The sequence below is a fragment of the Betta splendens genome, chromosome 9 (genome assembly GCF_900634795.4).
Source record: "Betta splendens chromosome 9, fBetSpl5.4, whole genome shotgun sequence".
NCBI lineage: Eukaryota > Metazoa > Chordata > Actinopteri > Anabantiformes > Osphronemidae > Betta > Betta splendens.
In genome coordinates this window covers 4,795,374-4,814,981 of record NC_040889.2, presented here as the reverse complement: position 1 = coordinate 4,814,981, position 19,608 = coordinate 4,795,374, and the positions used below count along the sequence as shown (strand labels likewise).

General features: G+C 46.7%; 1 protein-coding gene across 11 annotated transcripts in view; it reads right to left on the bottom strand.

Annotated features, from left to right (window-relative positions):
- Positions 1-10,146: 10,146 nt before the first annotated feature.
- Positions 10,147-19,608, bottom strand: part of sox5 (SRY-box transcription factor 5) — a 154,106-nt gene continuing 144,644 nt past the window's right edge. For 8 of the 11 annotated variants that reach the window (XM_055511423.1, XM_029164181.3, XM_041072067.2 and 5 more), the window contains 5 exons: positions 17,811-17,986; positions 14,731-14,833; positions 14,468-14,641; positions 13,542-13,758; positions 10,147-13,453 (listed from right to left, as the gene is read on the bottom strand). In XM_055511423.1, coding sequence (XP_055367398.1) covers positions 13,159-13,453; positions 13,542-13,758; positions 14,468-14,641; positions 14,731-14,833; positions 17,811-17,986 — 965 coding nt within the window. In that variant the 3' untranslated portion in view covers positions 10,147-13,158. The remainder of the gene's footprint in view (positions 13,454-13,541; positions 13,759-14,467; positions 14,642-14,730; positions 14,834-17,810; positions 17,987-19,608) is intronic. The other 3 variants (XM_041072070.1, XM_029164178.2, XM_029164185.3) reach the window with 1 other exon arrangement.

Sequence of the window (19,608 nt, the reverse complement as noted above, 5' to 3'; positions counted from 1 at the left end):
TCAACGCCGAGCCATTAGGACACCTCCATCCAGGAAATCCCCCTGACCCGTCTAATTCAACATCTGTCCAAAGTTGAATCCTTAAACCCACAATCCCTCTTCTATCTCTTCCTGTCTACTCTTCTCCCCGTGTCCCCCCCCCCCCACAACACTCTGGTTGGATTGTCCTGGATTTGTCCCAATCGAAAAGTCTTAGCAATTTCGCACAGTGCCCAGAGGCAGCGAGAGACGGAGCCAGCTGGTCACATTTGGCCTCGATGAGAGGGGACACAAAAGCAAAGGGAAGGACACATGCGTGACGACAACCCGAGGAGGCAGCTCGGCTTTCACGCAACCTTTTGCCACTTTAAAAAAAAAGTGGGGGAGGACAAAAAAATTAAATAAAATCAAAACCAAAACAAAGCTGGTGAAATGAAGTTCAGGCTCAAAGTCAACTGTCAGGACACATGGCTGTCTGCAGCTGCATGGCTGGTGGCGTCGGGGAGGGGAGGGGTCGGGGTGCGCGTAGGGGGGGACCTTGTGATATTAAAAAATGAAAGTCTTAAGGAAAGAGAGCAATAAATGGGCCTTTTACTCTTGGAGCAAAGTGAAGCGAGGGGGCGATTACATTAAAAATGCAAACTATCATTGTTGAGTGAGCTTCAGCGTCGCTTCCCTCCCACGAATGAGCAGCCAGCAGGGCCGTCGCCGAGTCTCGGGGGCGGGTCCTGGGCCCCCCGGGTCCCCGGCTCCTTGGCTGGTCAACGGCTTCCCGGCCTGAAGGGGTCAGCGATGGGCTGTCTGAGAAACTGGCAGCCGCTGGTGTTCCAGAGGGGATGTTTTTCGGTGGTGGTGGGGGGGGGGGGGGGACTTGCGGCTGGTTGGCACCGAGCAGGCGCTGACAGTTTCCAGGCGACGCTGCTCCTGCCAGGGCCCGCTGCGCTTTCACACGATGCGCTACACACAGGGAAGGACTACGGGCACTTGAGGCCTGTTGCTCTAAAGCCTCTGACAGATTCATAAAGAAAATGATAGGGTGCTTTATTTCCTGAGGGTGTTGGTGCGCGTTGGGTTTACAACTCCTAATACTCCAGGCTAATGTTGCTTGCAGAAAGTGTCTGTTTGCTGGTGGACTTCATGAATGTTGTGATAATTGTGTATCAGCTAATCGTCCTCCCTGACGGACCTGATACCGTCTGTGACGTGATCTCGGCGGACTCGGGCAAGAGTTCCTGCCAGTTCACCAAGTGTGACTGTTACTGACCTGGAACATGGAACCTCCCTCAAGTTGGCTTCAAGTACAATATTCAGATGTAAACAGAGGATTTGAAAGTAAAAATGATGGTTTAGCTGTAGAATTAAACCGTTTAGTTTAAAAGACAGGGTCAGGGTTCGTTGCAGGATAATACATGAGTTCGTGTTTCTGGCATTGAAACGTGCAGCAAATAGTTTCATTCACGTCTTAATGTCCTGGTTCTTGTTTACTTTACTCTTGTTTTCTGTTTTCTCCTCCTCATTTGCAAATCTGTCCCCGCGTCTATTCTTACTTCCTGTTTTAATTCCTCCTCCACGACTTATTGCCGCATCCTGTTATTTCTTCCCCTTTTAATGCTCCCCTTCACGTATTTGTTTAACCTCTGTCCCGTTTCGTATTCCTTTTTACGGTGCCCTTTTAAATCCCCGTGTCTCTTCCATAAAGCCTTCTTACCCCTCTTCCTCCACTCATTGGTTTTACCCGTGTCCCTCTGCTTCTTCTTATTTCCATATCCCTGAGCTGATTCCCTTGTCCCCTCGCTTCGAGCCTGTTGTATTCCCTGTCTCTCGTCTCATCCGTTTATCACTGGCCCTTGTTCTGTTAATCCCCGAGGGTTTTGTTTATTTGTGTTGGAGCTGCTTTTACAGCTTGCGACTGACCCCACCTATTTTCTCACCAGTCATTTGAACAGCAGGGCTGCTTTGCAGCTACTCCACCAATTAACATACCATTAGCATAATATTTGCATGTGTGCATTAGGGTGTTGATGGGGAGAGAAAATAACAGTTTTGCAGGGTTCTTTTTTTCTTTTTTTTTCTTGTGTCAAAAAAATATATATTTCATGAAATGACGTTAAAGCGCCCACGGGCTTTTTTATCTCGCTTTGATACCGCCGCTCAACGAGCAACCTCATGTTTTCAAGTTCGCTGTGAAAAGTTATGTGGCTCTTGTGCGATTCGTCCACCTACACGCTAACATCTGACGATCGTTTCAATCATTTCGACTCCTCTAATTTGTTATATCACGATTATGTTTTCACCAAACTGTTAAGTATTTGTCAATCTCTTTACCCTGGGGTTACATAATATAATAAATGAGAAGCGTGAAACCTTCATAGCTCGATGTTGAAAGTCTTGTAAAGGTGTGTTTCGGTCGGAAAGGTCAAAGGTGAAAGGCACAATGGAGAAGCGTGAGGAGGCAAGCGGGCGCAGGGGAAGCCTTGAATGAATGAGAGAGAGAGGTGAAAGTAGGCCAGTCGCCGCCGCCGCCGGAGCCGGTGAGCGCTTCACGTGAGAGCGGACGGCGTCGCGTCAGGCGGCACCGGGCCAGTTTCCCCGTCTCCGCGGCGGATCAGCCCCGCGGGCCTCCCTGTTCCGCCTGGTGCCACGCCTGTCCCTCACGCGCCGCACGCCCGGGGATCTGTCACATTAGGGCCGTCGCTCAAACACCGGCGCCGCTTTGTGACTGCTCGCCTCGTGTCACACCGATTACTCTGCTCATTAGGACTCGACTGACGGAGGCAGAAGAAGGAAGTTGTGGAAAGGAAGTCGCACCCGGCGATGAGGCTACTTGGCTGCTCGGGCACTGGCCGCGCTTCAGAAAGACTCCTTGTCATGTCCACGCTGGTGTTTGTGTTGACTCAAGCGTTCGCTTTTATCCACGGACACACGGGCTGAACAGTCATGATGTGATACGTGCTAAATGGGGCCGGTCACACGTTCATTCCATGTGTAAATCTACACTTGGAATCCTGGAAAGTAAAGTAATTGAGTGGGCATGGTCCAAATCTCTAAAGACATTTCAATAACCATATGCTGGTGTGTGTATGTTTCCTTTTGCATCTCAGCATTGTGAGAGAGGAGGCGACTGCTGATGTGGGATTATTTTATGGACTTTTAATGAACCACCTGATATTAATGACGAGTCATAACCTCATCTCATTTTTAGGTCAGGTCAATTAGGAGGACGAGACATAATACTTTTATGATTTCAGAACTTTGCGATGGCCTCCTCCTGCTTTAGTGATGCTGCACTTTGTACACACACACATCAGTATGTGAGACAGGGGATTAGTGGAGCTGCCAGAATCACAGATGAAAGACTAAGGAACACGTACATGCAATAACACCGTTTGTGGGTTTTGGGCTTGAGCTAACATGTATTTGTTGGTTATTTCTGATGCTAAACAATAAAAATCTTTAATATTATTATTATTATTATTTTACATTTAATTTAACAATTTTTTAAATTGTATTCCATATTTTATGTGCAATAGCAGCATACACAGTTATATAATTACAAATTAATTTATAAATGTCTGTGTATATATCAATAAAAAATGTTAATAACATTTTGTGATTCTAGTATCATGGCTGATAATTCTTTTTAATTCCACTCTGCGGCTCTGCAGTATTGTTAGTGTGTGTGTGTGTGTGTGTGTGTGTGTGTGTAGTCCTACCTTGTGCATTGTGGGACGTGTATTCACGCACTATAAATCTAGTTATATATAATATCTAGCAGGCCTGTTGGCCCTGGCTGTTCTGCTGCACTCAGCTCTCTCCCAGCTCTTGTCTCTGTATAATCCCTCCTCCTCATGAATACATTAACGCCGGAGCCTTAAACTCAGCTTAGCTGGCGGCTCAGCGTCACAGCACATCCTATTACCGACTTTAAATCATTAATGTGACATCGTTTTCACTCCATTTCCAAACACCCACGGTTGAAAACGGCATATTGCACCGGGCCGGTGCAGACGGAGGGCCGAGGTCTGAGCCGGTCCAGTGTCGAGACACGATGTGATGCGCAAAAGTTTTTCTCTGAACGTTTCTCTGAAAAAAAAGTTAAAGCAAATTAAAACAATATCCACATAATGCACAAAAACAAACAGATTCTCAGTCATGCAGGTGAGGCTGTCTGGAAGCGGAGTCATAGCTACTGGATTCTTTATTATAGAGTTGAAATCCACATAGTTGGTTAAAGTCCTGGTGGTTGTAGGTTCAATCCTTTTCTGGCTAAGTGACTCTTAAGGCAGAATAACATACAAAACAAGACATTCAAATAATGTCAGCAAATAGCACAGGGAGATGCAGAGCACATCAGCAGCCCTGTTGACACAGTTCATTCTGAAGGCCAGTGTCTAGAAGAAAGCCTCCAATGCTTTAGAAAAGCACTTATTCATGCTTAAGTAGCTGAAAGGTTCAGTAGATGACCTGCTCCCTCGTGGCTGCGGGTTCAAGCCTCATGTCACCCAGTGTTTTTAAGGTCATTGTTAAAAGAAGACAATATAGACTGTCCAAAGAGAACGAAGGAAGATGGTAGCGTAGCTCACAGACACAGACAACACACTGTGATTTCTAAGGATGCAGGTTCAAGTCCTAGCGCTGATTACTTAATTATAAACAACATTTTCAAGAATAGAATGCTTTAAAAATGCAAGCAGTGACATGTGGATGAAAGGTTAAAAGCTTGGCTTTAGAGGCCTCTTTAGAGGCTAGATTTAAGTCTTAAATCTAGCTTTAATGTCACTGACAAGATGAAACTGGAGGACTGCACATTGACTTGGTCTAACTAAGAACTTGGTCCTGAAAAAAACACAAGTTGAGTTTTCAGATGAAGTTATATTTTGTCCTCTATTGAAGCACGGATGCATCGAGTAGAAGCATCGAAAGGTGGTTCAGAATCGCACCTCCCATAATGGGCTGTAGCCCTAAATATCTACTGACATGGTGAAACGTTAAACGATAAACTGGAGCTGAACTGGGCTAATGTAGTTTACCTAAGGAAAACCAGGTGCAGATTGTTCTTCAGTTATTTGTTCTTTGGGTTTTCAGAAGTCTGATTTACAAATCTACAACTGTGTGCATATGTTGCAGGAAGTACAAAGAGTGCATTTATCTCAATTTGTCGACCGGCCGTTCGCTGGACAACCAATAAGCTTGTCCTTCGCATTAGCCGCTTCCTAACACGTGACCCAGTTTCCTGCGCTCCCATTGGCTCTCGCTATTTTGCGTTGTAAACAGCGTTAACAAAATCGGATGTTACTTCAAGCAGAGATAATCACAAAGTGAGTGTACAGCGTTATTTATTTATCCCATACGAAATAATTTTAATTAAGATATATCTTGCTAGCTTTAGCTGCTTTCTATTTAAAGTGGAACCTGTTTCTAATTTCTTAAGTGAAGCTTTACTGGAAATGTCCCTCACTCAGTTCAATGTACAGCTGCAACTAGTTGATGTGTAATCAGTGCTTATTAAACCGGTATCAGGTCACAAAAAAGTAGCACCAAAATCGGTTGAACCACTTTAACCTTATTTTAGGCTTTACAATAAATAATATTAAGCAGGTCCTCAAGGCTACAGCAGCATTTCATCTGGGTTCACTGGGACAAACCCTTTTAAAATGGTCATTGCAGTGGGTGTTTGCGATCCACTGATCTTATGTAGCCTTTACTATAATAAAATATGTAAAACTATAAACAGAATGAATGTTCATCTATGATCTTAATTGTTCTTTTCATGCATGGCTGTGTTTTCGGGCTCATCATTTCAGAAGAACACAGTTGTCAATAACATGCCAGGCACGAAAAAGGTACATAAACTTATGGAATTAATAAAAAAAGGTTGCTGTAAATAAGGAGGCAGAGAGGAAGAGAGAGAGTGAGGTTAGTGTAACAATGGAGGCAGAGCACAGGTTTGATGATTCTGATGAGAACTCCCTCCTTTTAAAGGAAGAAACCAGCTCAATGTAAACGACAACATATATTGTTGTGGTCCAGTTCAGACTCACACATCGTACTTATAGTTGAGGCAGTTTAATGTGTGACTTAGTTTAACATGATATTGTTCATATTGCATATTATGGGCAGGGTTTAAAGAAGAGAAATATAAGGAAGTATATCTGAGAAATATAATAGATGCAGCTACAAAGTTTATACTGAAAAGAAAAGGTAGGCGAAAAGAAGGTAAAAAATACACACCATTTCCAGAATCTAATTGAATATAAGCAGACTCAAACATGGAACAGATCAGCGAAAAGGAAATACAGTAGAGAGCTTTTTAACACAATAGGAAGAAGCGCTATAATAGGTGATATATGGGGTGTGATATAAAGAATGGGGAGGAGGTTAATTATCTAGCCCTAAAGGATGGGGATAAAATTGTGGGTGTGAACATTAAGAAAAACTTTGTGCTGATTCACAACAAGTATACGTAATATCCCTGAGGAAGGAAGAGATCGAAGAAGCGAAATGGAAAGAGAATATGCCAGTCTGTTGGACAGGAAAGAGGATACACCAGAGGAAGAACAGTCTGTTCAACAGGGTGCGGAGGGAGGATAGAGCACTGGGGGAGAGGGAGGCAGTTATTCCTCCAGGAGGAAGCCAGGAAAAGACACAAGTGACCCAGGAAGCTCAAAGTGTTGACTTTATGGTGAATGAAAGGTTGTTACAGTATATGAGCTAGAAAAAGACATCACTGAGTATCAGAGTAGTTTTAGGATGGGAGGAAGTCCATTAGATCTAATTGTAAGATGATACAAGAAAGGCACAGGTGAATGAAGAGGTGGCAGTACAGTGGACTTTTAAGATTTGAATTCGCATTTGCTGATATATAGAAATAATGTAATTGATATCTGTGTTGTTATTATAGAAGGAGATTCTTGAAAAAAGCCAGAGACGACTTGATGTTTATGACACAACTGTGAGATCATAGGACAGAGCACAGAGACTGAAGCACCAGTGGGTTCAAACCACTGGTCCGTACTGCATCCATCCATTTGAACCACTGATCCAGGACCAGGTCGCCGGGGCATCAGTCTGAGCAGAGAGCTCTTCTTCCTGGACACTTCCCCCAGCTCTTCCGGTGGGACCCCGAGGCGTTCCCAGGCCAGCAGAGACATAGTCCCTCCAGCGTGTCTGGCTCTTCCTCTGGGCCTTGTACTGGTGGGACACACCTCCCAGGGAGGCGCCCAAAAAAGAGGAGGAGCAGCGACTCTACTGCAAGCTCCTAACGGGTAATAGAGCTCTCACCCTGTCTCTAAGGGAGCGCCAGCCACCATCATTTTGGCTTCTTGTGACCAAAGCAAACCTTTGAACCATAGGTGACAGAACGGAGATTGACTGGTAAATTGAGAGCTTTGCCTTTCGGCTCAGCTCCCTCTTCACCACGCTGGACCAGCACACTGACCGCATTACTGCCGCCACCGCACCCGTCCGCCTGTCAATCTCACGCTCCTTCCTTCCGTCACTCGTGAACTCACAGGAAACTCACCCCAGAACATAATGGAGGTCCTGGCCCGATGATGCCAACAGGACAACATCATCTGCAAAAAGCGGAGACACAGTCCTGTGGTCCCTGAACCAGACCCCCTCCGGCCCATGGCTGCGCATAGAAATTCTGTCCATAAAAATAATGGACCGAACCGGTGACAGTGAACCTATCTATAGTAGGTTCCCTATCTGTAATTTATTTAAAGTCACTGCAACTGTGTTATATCATTAAAATATTATTTTATTGCAGCTGGACAAACTGACAGATGAACCACAAAGCTCCATAGAAAGAACACTGTACTTTAGTGTTGTTATTTAATATTTAATGTCTTTAGTTTTGTCACAAAAACACAGTAAAACATGTTTCATCAGAGCAGGCCACCTTCTCCCATTGAAAACAACTGCAAACACCCTTCTCCCTCCGTAGCTGACAAGCTAACAGCAGCTAGCTGCTAGCTGAAAGATGCAAGCAGGTGGAATGTCCCAACTAATTACCACAAACTAATTCAAAGAGTTACACAACAAAGGGCACAACAATTCTTAGGGGGTATAAGGGGTAATTATAAAATAAATATAAGCTCATTCAGATGAATGGCAAAAATGATAATAATTATCAAAGTTGTCGTTATATACATAGTTTAAATGCCACCCAACATTTTTCTCTTAGATTATTTAAAGTTACATTTAGTGTTAATTTACTTTTCCATCATTCATGCATCATCACTCACTGTCAGCGTGATAGTACAATACTACAAATAAAAGGACATATTTTTATTAACATAATAAAAATGACATAATATACATAATATACAAAATATACCATAGATCATGAAAACAGGAACAATAAGGCATCAACTCTGCAGAGGCCTGGTTTTATACAGCGGCACCAGCTGGTGCAGTCTCACCACACTGGAGAACGGCCTTATCTCTGCTCGTACTGCGGCAAGAGGCTCAGGTGCACATCCAAATACTGTGAAAAGCTGTGTGTAAGAAGAACACACACCAAGCTGAGGAGACACCACATGCAGTGGAAGCTATGGTTAATAATTCACAAAAATCTTGGTAGGTGACATTATCATGCAAATACTTTTTAATAGCATTAATAAGTTACACAAATATGTCACACAAATATATAATAATATATCAATTGACCTCCGTTCCCAGAGTTGTGCAGTCGTTCTCTATTGTGGTTCTAGGCGTAAATGACCAGCTTTTCCAGAACTCCTGCAAATGACACCACCAACCTCGCAGTGTTGGATCCGTACACATAGTCCACCAACGAAGGGACTCTCGTTCTGGACAGGTGTCTGTATTTTTAATGTCGACCACATTTTTTTATTTTATAGTTGAAAATGGGAAAATGAAATGCTGAAAAAAGCTCTTTATAAAAAGGGTTGAGTCAAAGCTACCCTGTAATTAAAAAGATGAACATTTTTATGGTTTCTGTAGCACAAAGTATGCGGAAGTAGTTAAGAGTCAAAAATCCTTTTGTCTCAGCTGTTACGATGAAAACTAGCTAGTGGATAATTGTGATTTAAGCTGAGCTAACTCCTCCAACACACTTCAGGGCGTGTGTGTGTGTGTGATTTAATCTGAGCCTGGCCCACGGTTGCCTCTTCCAGCGTCTCGTACTGCTGACAATAAGAGAAAACGAAAAATCAGAATCCCCTCTCTGCTCCTCAGCTATTCACACATAAAAATGTTCGCAGGTTTTTACCTTCCGGCCGCCTCTGAAAAATTCACAAGGCCCGGAGAACATCCAAGTCCTTCACTTTTCGTTCCGAGTTGTGGCTCTGCCCCCATTGTGCCTCTTTATTACATCAAAAGGGCTTTTTGTGTGTGTGTGTGTGTGTGAAGCTACAGTAATTAGCAAAACACGTGAAAATCATCTCCTGAGTGCATTTAACTGTTTTTATGCGCAGACAGGGCACCGGTGGTTGATTGCACAACATATGGACACAGATGGGGAGAGCGTTTTAATGGGTGAGCTGAGTGGGGTTTTGTGTTTTTAACCCCTGGAAGTGGAGCCACGAGCATCCTCCACATCCTAAAGCGGGCATCAATTAAAGATTCGCTCCCAAACCGGCGACGGCGGCGGCGGCAGCTGGCACCGGGAGCTCCGGCGAGACGCCGCGGCCGCGCGTGGTCTTTACTTTCTTGTTGTGCTGTAACAACACGTGTATTACACCCCCCCTCCCCCCATTCCTCCCCCGTGCCCCTTGTTGTGCTTAATTAGGTTATCAGGTTGCTCCGCGGCTGCACGCCTCCCTGCCGGCCCCCTGATTGGAGAGGCAAGGAGGTGGACGGAGCATAATTAACCCGTTGTTATGGAGATGACTGAGCTGCTGGTGATGCCTCGCATCCCTGAGAGGAGGACAGGAGGAAACGGTCAAGCAGTCGAGCCAAGAATAAACCAGATTCATCTCTCGTGCATTGTGTGTACGTATCTTCAGAGTTGATTATTAGCCCATAAACAAATGTGGATGCATCTGCTGTTTCCTCCGTGGGCAACATTTCCTCAAGTCTTGCCTATATTCATATTGTCTTGTCTATTCGTACGTGCGTGTGTAAGCGAAGGTGTTGGAGCCGTAAAGCATTGTGTGAATGTATGCGTGGAAGCAAAGAAGTGACCAGGACCAGCACAAGTTTTACCGAACACATTGCTGTCTTTATTAGAGCCTTGTCTGGCAGTAATACTGAAAAAAAAGTGAACTTAGAACAGATGGTGGTGGCAGCCCACGGCTTTATTTTTTTCCTGTTTTTCTTTATTTCTTTGATATTTTTCTTTATTTTTTTTGTGCGAGTACTGCGACTCTTGCTTTTCTGTGGCATGGATAACATCAATAAAAGAGACAGTAGGGAGAGAAAAAGAAATATACAACTTATATTACACTGTGTTATGAACAAAATATAAATCTATAACTCTATGTTATATTTACATAATTATCTTTCTTGATTTTTCAAGTTGAGATGGTAAGATATTTTTTTTTACTTGTAATAATTCTTACTTTGTTTTGAGCTCCACTCATGACTTTGATTGTCTTAAATAATATTATCATCATTTTCATTGTCTTGATATGGGGCCAGACCTTGCCAGCAGGGATGATTGACATCTTAATGCCCCCTGCTGTCACCCTACAATGGATTCATCCACTTGCCCCCCACCCCCCTCACCCTCATCTCCAGCATCAGGTCAAACCACGGTGTGATTGCAGGGGTGACTATACAGCAACGCTAATACCCAGAGGCTCATAATGTGGTGCGTAGCGAACATCTACAGCGACTGTGATTGTGAGCATCACACCTTCAGCATCACCTGAAGAGTAGTCATGGCTCCTGTAGCTTGTGGAGCTAAAACAAGGCAAAGGGCTCCTGAAGAGAAGTGACTTTAAAGATACCGCAGACACGTGAGCACAGTGGAGCGCCATTGGTGGAGCGCGGTAAACACTGCTTTCCTATCATTAAAATGATCACTGCTATCACAAAAAAACATATGTACAGGATCTAAAAATCTACAACATTAGGGTTTCAAGAAACAGAAAACGACAGCATACGATTTGTTTGGTTGTCTTGATAATCTCTTCGTTTTATGTGTGTGTGCGTCCAAGACAATGGCGTTCCACTGCGCTACTATGCTCAAACTAGTAAATGGGGATGGGACTCTTTGTTCACAGAAATCAGTTTCCAAAAGTGATGAAACTGATTTCCCACCAAAAAAAAGGAGAAAAAAGCAAAATAAAAATAAGAGAGGAAATTTCACATTGTACATTATAATAACCGTTACAAATAAAATAATAACAATTTAATACAAAAAAAGAACATGTTCTTCTTTTTCCTCTGACTGCACAGAGTCTGAGTGCTTTTTAGAAATGGGTGTGGACACGAGTAGGTTACGTCTTCAGCTCGGAGGAGGGCTGGCGTCGAGTCTGTCAGTCCAGCTCACTGTCCTAACTCTGCCGCCCGGCCGTCCGCAGGATTAATACAAAACGAACGCATAAAAAAACAAAACGACAAACAAAAAAAATGGGAACAAAACAAGAAATAAAGAAGAAAGTTAAAACAACGACTTCTGTTTAGATCTAAATACCTACAGCTAAATAGAATAACGTCTCATTGACTGTCATAGTTTCATATGGTCATAAAAACCTGATAAAGAGGAAAAAATAAATTATACTGTACATAACTTACTAAACTCAGGAAACGTTGACCATCCTTATAATTATTGTTAATAATATTATTAGACTAGAGGCAGTTTGAAGAGAAATAATAAAATACAGTATTCAAATACAAACATAAACACTGACTGGCTGGCTTCACCGGGGCTCGGCCCGCTGGGGGACAGCAGAACGACAATGGTCGGTGGAGCGGGACAACACTGACGGACAGAACGACGGGTGTGTGTCTGTGTGTGTGAGCGTGTGTGTTCATAACAGCAGCAGTGTGTGTGTGTGTGTGTGTGGGGGGGGCGTCTTTGTGGACGGTGGACAACTTTAGCTTCCTTTAGTTTTTTTTAATGTAAATTTTTTTTTGCAAACGCCCAATAAGTGAGCGCATGAGCACACACACACACACACACACACACACACACACACACACACACACACACACACACACACACACACACACGCACACACACACAGGCACACACACTCGGGTGTTGCAGGATAAGTCGTGCTGTTGTTTCGTGCCCCCCCCCATGGATGGATGAGGCTGAGACACGTGGACGGAGAGAGAAGGAACTGGTGGATTGTCTCACAACACAGTGCTTTTCGTCGTGACGGTAGAGAGGCTCCTGGCCCCCCCCTCCCACACACACACTGAAATCCACTCAAAAGTGGGACGGTCCACGCTGCGCTGGTCAGTCCTGTGTGGACCCGTCCCGTCGGAGTCGCAAAAGCACAGGAGGAAAAAAAGAACCGGGGGGGCTGACAGCACACTGCGAGGTCAAAGAACGATATCGTTTTGTTAAAAATATGTCTGATGTCTTTCAGGTGCTTTACAACAAAAGGGGGAAAAAAGAAATGTCTCTTTTTCCTATTATTATTCAAACTTGTAGCACAAAAACAACAAATCACATTCACAAGCCACTTATTGGCACCGTGTACCTGAGTGAGAATATTATAGAACCAAAGAACAAAAAAGCTGTTTTTTTTTCTTTAAAAGTGTCTCTTGATAATAAACAGGTCCGCCATCTTAAAGTGTCATCTGGGAGCCTTTTGACAGGTCCACTGTTCCGCTTATCATTTCAAAATGTCTCCTTTTGTACAAACGGGTCTAAGACGCCGCGTCATGAGTGTGGGTGTGTCCCCACTCGCGGCTGGACCTTCTCTTGCAGTAGTACTTGGGGTGTCCCTCGAGCTCTCGGAGCCGGCTCGGTCGCCTCGGCCCGCCGGACCCCGGCTTCGTGTAACAGTCAGTGTGAGTGACAGGTCCTGTGCTTCAACTGGTTGATCGGATGCTGGTATCAGGACTCCGGTGGGAGGACGGGGGGTTTCCGGCTCTGGTCCAAAGAGTCCGTGTTAGTCGGGAGGGGAGGGGGGGAGGGGGTGGTGAAAAAGGGGGCTCGAGGTGAGGCAAGAGGGGCGTTTTCTTCCTGGTTGGCGGGGGTCTGGGATGCTGCGGGCCTAAACCAGCCCTGGCCCCCTCCCCCACCCCCTCCTATTGGGCGATGTGGTTCTCGTTGTCGCTGGCGTAGTCGGCCTCCTCGTCCTCGTAGTCGAAGTCGTCGTACACGTCGCCGTTGTTGTCGTCCAGCCGCAGCTCCTCCTCCTTGATGCGCGGCTCGTCGCCCTTCAGGCCCATGTGGGCGCCCTGGTGGTGGTTGGCGGTGGGCTCGGGGCTGCTGGACATGCTCGAGTGCTCGGAGGGCATCTGGGGCGAGGGCATCCCTGCCATGGACAGGGCGCCTGGGTAGACCACGCCCCCCGAGGACAGGGGCAGCTGGCCCTGCTGCCTGTGACCAAGATACAGGGGAGACACACACGTCAGCATCGCTCCACAGGACAGAGGTAAATAGGTAAATAGGAGCAGCAGTCGCTCACCCCACACTGAAGTACTGTCTCATTTCCTGCCGGCGGGACCTCATGATGGCCTTGTACTCGCCGATGCGCAGCTTCTTGCCGTCCACCAGGCAGGTGCGCTTGGGCCGCGGCTTGTACTTGTAGTCCGGGTACTTCTCCAGGTGCTGCTTGCTGAGGCGAGCCTGCTCCTCGTAGTACGGCTGCTTCTCCAGGTTGGTCATGGCTTTCCAGCGCGAGCCTGGGGACAGAGACAGAGGACGGCGTTAGCGGCCGGCGACGATCCAGGGTGACGGTATGTGGGGGGGGGGGGGGGGGGGGGGGGGGGGGGTCTGCAGAGGGGACGGCGAGGGGTTAATGAGGAGAGCAGCGAGAGCGACAGGTACTCATTGAAACTAATGAGGACTTCACTTAACCTGCTGTCGTCTCTCTTCAGCTCAGTTGCAGCTCATTGATTGGGGCCCTGCATGTGTGTGTGTGTGTGTGTGTGTGTGTGTGTAATCTTGAGCACACACATCGTCTCCCCCGTGTGCTTCATATCTGGTCTGAATTTGCGCTCGACTACTGTACGGTATGTTAAATGGGTGAAAGCTGTCGGCACTTGGCTTGTCCCCTGTCTGTCTCTCTGTTCTGCGATCTGTAAGCAATTGAGAGGGGGCGAGCGAGCGAGCGAGCGAGAGAGGGAGGAAGCTTATTAAAACCAGATTTCCCCGTGTTATAAAACGCTTAGGAGCTCTTTAAAATGTCAGGGCCGATCCCGGCGGTCTGGGGGAAATGTCAGGCGGCCTTGCGCTGCTTGTTTAATGCATAATGAATTATATCATCGTTTGCCGGCGCCGCCGTTCTCCCCGGCCGTTCATTAACGGCGAGGAGGCCGTGGACCGCGCGCCTGTGTTGTGCCTGACGTGTCGGAGCGGCGCTGTGGTGGTGGTGGTGGGGGGGGGCTTTACCCAGGATCTTGCTGATGTTGGAGTTGTGCATGTCGGGGAAGGCCTGGAGGATCTTCCTCCGCTCGTCCTTGGCCCAGACCATGAAGGCGTTCATCGGCCGCTTGATGTGCGGCTCGTTGCTGCTGCGGCCCCGGGACTCGCGGAATATCCTGGAGTCTGACACGCTCGGGGAGCCTGAGGGCCGGAGAGGGGGAGGTGTCAGCGGAGACGGGCCAACAACAATAGCAAACGGGTTCGAGCGGGGCATACGAAGTGGCTCCTACCGTCAGAGTCTCCGCTCATGGTGAAGTCCAGCATGGCGTGGCTGAACTTGTCCTCCGACTGCTGCTTCAGCTGCTGACTCAGACTCTCCAAGGCAGCTTTGTCCTAAACAACACAAACAGTTCACAGTTGCAGTCGGTCAGCGGCTGAGTCACACGCTGCGAATATGTGAATGGACCTGTGGCGGCGGCGCCGGACACTTTTCCTTTCGCGTCCCCAACGTGTCATCCTCGGACACGACTTCACAGAGATCCACGTGCGCCTCCCTCCACTTTTTTTTATTTTATAAATTTTTTTTTTTTTTAGAATCGCTGCTGTTCAAGCGCTTGAACGTCATAAATGTCACTCGCGAACAACCACTAAAATCCAATGTGACGCTTAAGCCAGCCTGTCCACAGCTAAATCACATTTGAACATGTGTAAACGCCTCGCCACTGCCAAGCGCTGACTAAACACTGAAGGAATCTCTGTGTTATTTCTCACTTATCTGCGATAAATCGGCTGGAAATCACATTTTCATCCGGCGGGCTCCAAAGCGGAGCGGGCAGACAAACAGCGGCAGCGATTTCCGCGGGTAGACAGTTTGCTGTTTCGGTTCGTTTCAATGTCAAGTCAATTTGCAGAAATGCTAATGTCAACATCAAACCGTTCGACGGCGCGCCGACACACATCTGCGTGTATGTTTACAAGAACGTTGATTACATTTAGTCCTATTTGGGTGTTTACCGTGTTCTGTGTATACTGTATATTATATGAGTGTTTGTGAGTCTATGTGTGTGTGTGTGTGTGTGAGCAGCGACTCCTGGCAGCCACCTGCGAGAGTGGAGTGCCGCGGCTCGCCTCGCTCTCGCAGAGGCCCCCGAGGGTCGACGCATTAGAGAGAGAGAGGGAGCGAGAGAGCGCCGGGCGGACGAGAGCGAGGCCACGCCGCGCGGCCCCCTGGGTATTTATTACAACCAATAAAAGGCTGATTTACTGAGCATTTACATGCTTAATGCAAGCAGCCGGCACGCTCCGTGCTACAACCTGACTGTGGACGAACACACACGCGCACACACACACACACACACAGCAGAGCACCAGCGCCAGCGTTTTACAGTTTAATTATACGATTAGGAGCGCTACCCAAAACACTGTCGTCTTCTAAAACAACCTTCCAAAAAGTGTCCCTCCGCATTTACATGTGACCCTGGCGAGCCGGCTGGCTGGATAGAGGGAGGGCAGGATGATAATGAAATGCATTTTCTCTGTTTTTAGTCCAAAGGACTTTAATTGTTAGAGATAATTTTTCCCCACAGATTGGAATAAATATGGCTAAAAAGACTAGGAGGGGAGAGGAGAATAAAAAGCCACACACACTCTGCGGCGAAGGTTGGGTTTATGTTTTTTTCCCCTCTTTGCAAGTGCTTTAAAAAGTATTTTATTTAGGATTTATTATGTTGTAATAAATGAACAATAATCTGCCAGCGGCTTGGAATTATTTAGTCATTTTGTATGTAAATGAGGAATATTTTAGGAAGGTTTTTACTCATTTCACACAAATGATCAGCCTCATTCAAATCTCGTTACTGGGAGGGAAAAAAAAGCACAAAATGTGTCTCACACGTTCAGATGTTAAGATTAAATGTGGTGTTACAAGGGGCTTTATTCAGAGTGTGTGTGTGTGTGTGTGTGTGTGTGTGTGTGTGTGTGTGTGTGTGTGTGTGTGTGTGTGTGTGTGTGTGTGAGCCAGAGACGAGATGAACCGACAGACAGAGTGGATGACAGCCTAGGCTGACATTAAGCCCCAGTACAGTACATGAGAAAAGTGGATTGAATGGCTGACACTGGAGCCAAGACACAAAGTAGTGACAAAACTAATCCTCCGAGTGTGTCAGAGATGACACCGTTGTATCTGCACACCGAGAGCTCGCCGGCTTCGCACTCCAGCAGCACGGAGCCAAAGGGGCCGAGGAAGCGGGAGCCGGTGTGGGCGCGCGGCTGCGGAAGCCGACAACGAGCTGCGGAAGCTCGGAAATCTAAAAAAGTGTGAGTTTTTTTTAAGTCTACATGAATTCACTAAATATTAAAATCACGATACTTCATACGATGAATTAAACTGATGGTAAAACAAGAACTGACAAATATATTAAATCATGTCTAGTATTTTTTGATCCCAGGAGTAATAATGAAATCCTCTGAATCCTCTATTTGTCTATTAGTCTGCGGTCTCTGTGCCGTATCGGCTGCAGGCTCACACTGTGCATGAACATGTGAAATAAACCTGGACTGAACCGAGAGTGTGGGCTCCACTGAGACATCACATGAAAGCAAGAAAAAAAAAAAAAAGGTACGAGAAAGCGACAGATAGAGCCGTTGAATGTCAGCGGTGCGAATGGTTCAAGCACAGTTGCTCTATATGAATGGGCGTTTTAGGTGTGTGTGTGTGTGTGTGTGCGAGTACGTGCGCCGGCTGACTCCCAGTGTGTTTAACAAATAACCACAATTTAGCCACGCTGCCGAGGAGCCGGCGCCGTCACTTCACATTACTGTCTCCCCGGCGCTCGGCTCTTCCCCACACACACACACACACACACACACACACACACACACACACACACACACGCGCGCTTGTAACCCTGCGGTGCGCCTCACAGACACACTCATTACCTCCGAGACGCCTCTGGTTTTACCTTATCTGGTCCTGTTTAGCTTCAACACATTGCAGTGAGCACATTGTACACTGATTTACCTCCTACATGGTGCAGCAGCGATGGCATATGGCAAGACAAATTATTACACCCTCACAATGAGACGGAGCGGCGCGGGCTGACTTTCGTGCATCTTGGGGAATGTATGAATTCAAACCCTTTGGAATCTTTTGCCTTTTATTTTTGCCAGAGCCAAAATACACTCATTTGTGTTTGTTCGTGAGAGGCTGGAAGGTTTGGGTTTTTACTGATGAGTGGGAAATAATTTGACGTAAAAAATCATAATTTTGTAATTAGTATTTTAAAAAGATCAGCATTTCAGTATTAAATTCACAAAGGCTGTCTGAGGTTTGAATGGGGACTTATTTCTGGCGGGTGGAGTCGGGGCCCACCTTGTCCGAGCGTCCGTTGTTGAGGCTGAGGTTGCTGACCGCCGCCACCTTGGCGTCCAGGACCTGCTGCTCCCTCTTCAGCTGCTCCTTCATCTGCCGGGCCTCGGCGAACGCCTTGCTCACCGCCTCGTGGTCGTTCAGGTAGGCGGTGGAGGACAGCGACGACAATAAGTCTGCTGAGGCACAGAGAGCAACCCATTGAACCTTTAGTGCAACAGCTTCACCGGCTGCAACTGTTGTTTGCAAATAAAACCAAAAGTCTATTTAAAAAGATTTGCGTGTGTGAGGAGGCGGCAGGAGGTTTTCAACCGGAATAAATCTTCTCCTGAACCATGAGGTGAAGACATTAACATGCACTCAATGAAGAGAGTTCATCAGGGCATCTGTGTGTGTGTGTGTGTGCGTGTGTGCGTGTTTCCCTCACACTTTCACACACTCACACTGACCACTTCACTGTCGAGTTGGGCATGTGAGTCAGAGTGTGCCCCCAGCAGGCCCACCTGCCCACAGTCACACACACACACACACACACACACACACACACACACACACACACACACACACACACACACACACACACACACACACACACACACACGCGATTGGTGGCCAGTGACCCTTTTTATGGCTAAAATGTCCTGCTAATTTCCCCGCTCGAGAACATCTGCAAATACCAGACCTTCCCCGCTCCTCCTCATCGTCTTTTTATTTGTGTGTGTGTTTTTTTTCCCACAGCTTAGTCACTGATGAGGCATCTGCCCTGACTCAGAGCATGTACGCGGCGCTATCGGCCCTCTCCATCGGCCGGGTTAGTCCTCAACAAAGCGCCGCGCTTGGCTTATGGGGCCTTTATCTGCGCTAATCCTCACCGCTAATGCCATCTCAGGCCAGATTACCGGCTTCAGATTGGTAATGACAGAGCCGTGAACTCTTTCAGAAGTCATAACCAGAAAATCTGGACGCGAGAAAAAAAATTGAGAGAAGAGGAGGAGGACAGAAGAGAGGGCGATGAAATCGGGTGGCGGTCAATTTTAATCCAAAATCAAAAGACAGGGAGGGGGGACAGATAGATATTTCTAGCGCACACGAGAGTGTGAGTATCCGTGAAACTGACAGTGATGCCAAACATCCAGACAAGTGAATGTGACCCACATAGAATGGAGGATGGAGGGGCGCTGTTTTTGTTCATCTCTCACGCTGCACACACCGGTTTAGTCCGTGTCTGAGCTCCAGACAGTGCATTTGAAAACTACCAAAGACCCACTTCAGAGAGTGTGTGTGAGTGTGTGTGTGCGTGTGTGATGACAGGGAGCTGAGACAAATGTGCGACCGCGGTAAAAGTTACAGGCGTTGACAGCCCTTCACTTTGGTTTGAAATGGATGGATGGACGGACGGAGCTGCAGAGGGAGGAGCACGCCTCTGGGTTGTAGGTGTCAAAAAGGAAGAGGCGTCCGTCAAAAGTTAGCGGAGACAAACTCAAACTACGCTCTAGAGCTTCAAACGGATCATTCAATAATAAATCGTGATTTATTATTGCACGTTCTCATTAATAGTTGTATCCTATTCATTTCTAAAAGCACACTGCTGGATGGGGAAAGCATCAGTCGCTAGACTCGAGTGTTGCCACCTGCTCTTTAAGCTGAATGTGAAGAACCTGAACCACATCAAAGCAGCCGCCTCTCGACTCCTCTCCCAGATTCAATCCCCTCTATAACTTGTAACGGGAATCCTAATGCGACTGTGAACTGTTAATAACATGCGCTGGTGACCGGGTAAACTCAACAGATGCAGTGCTAC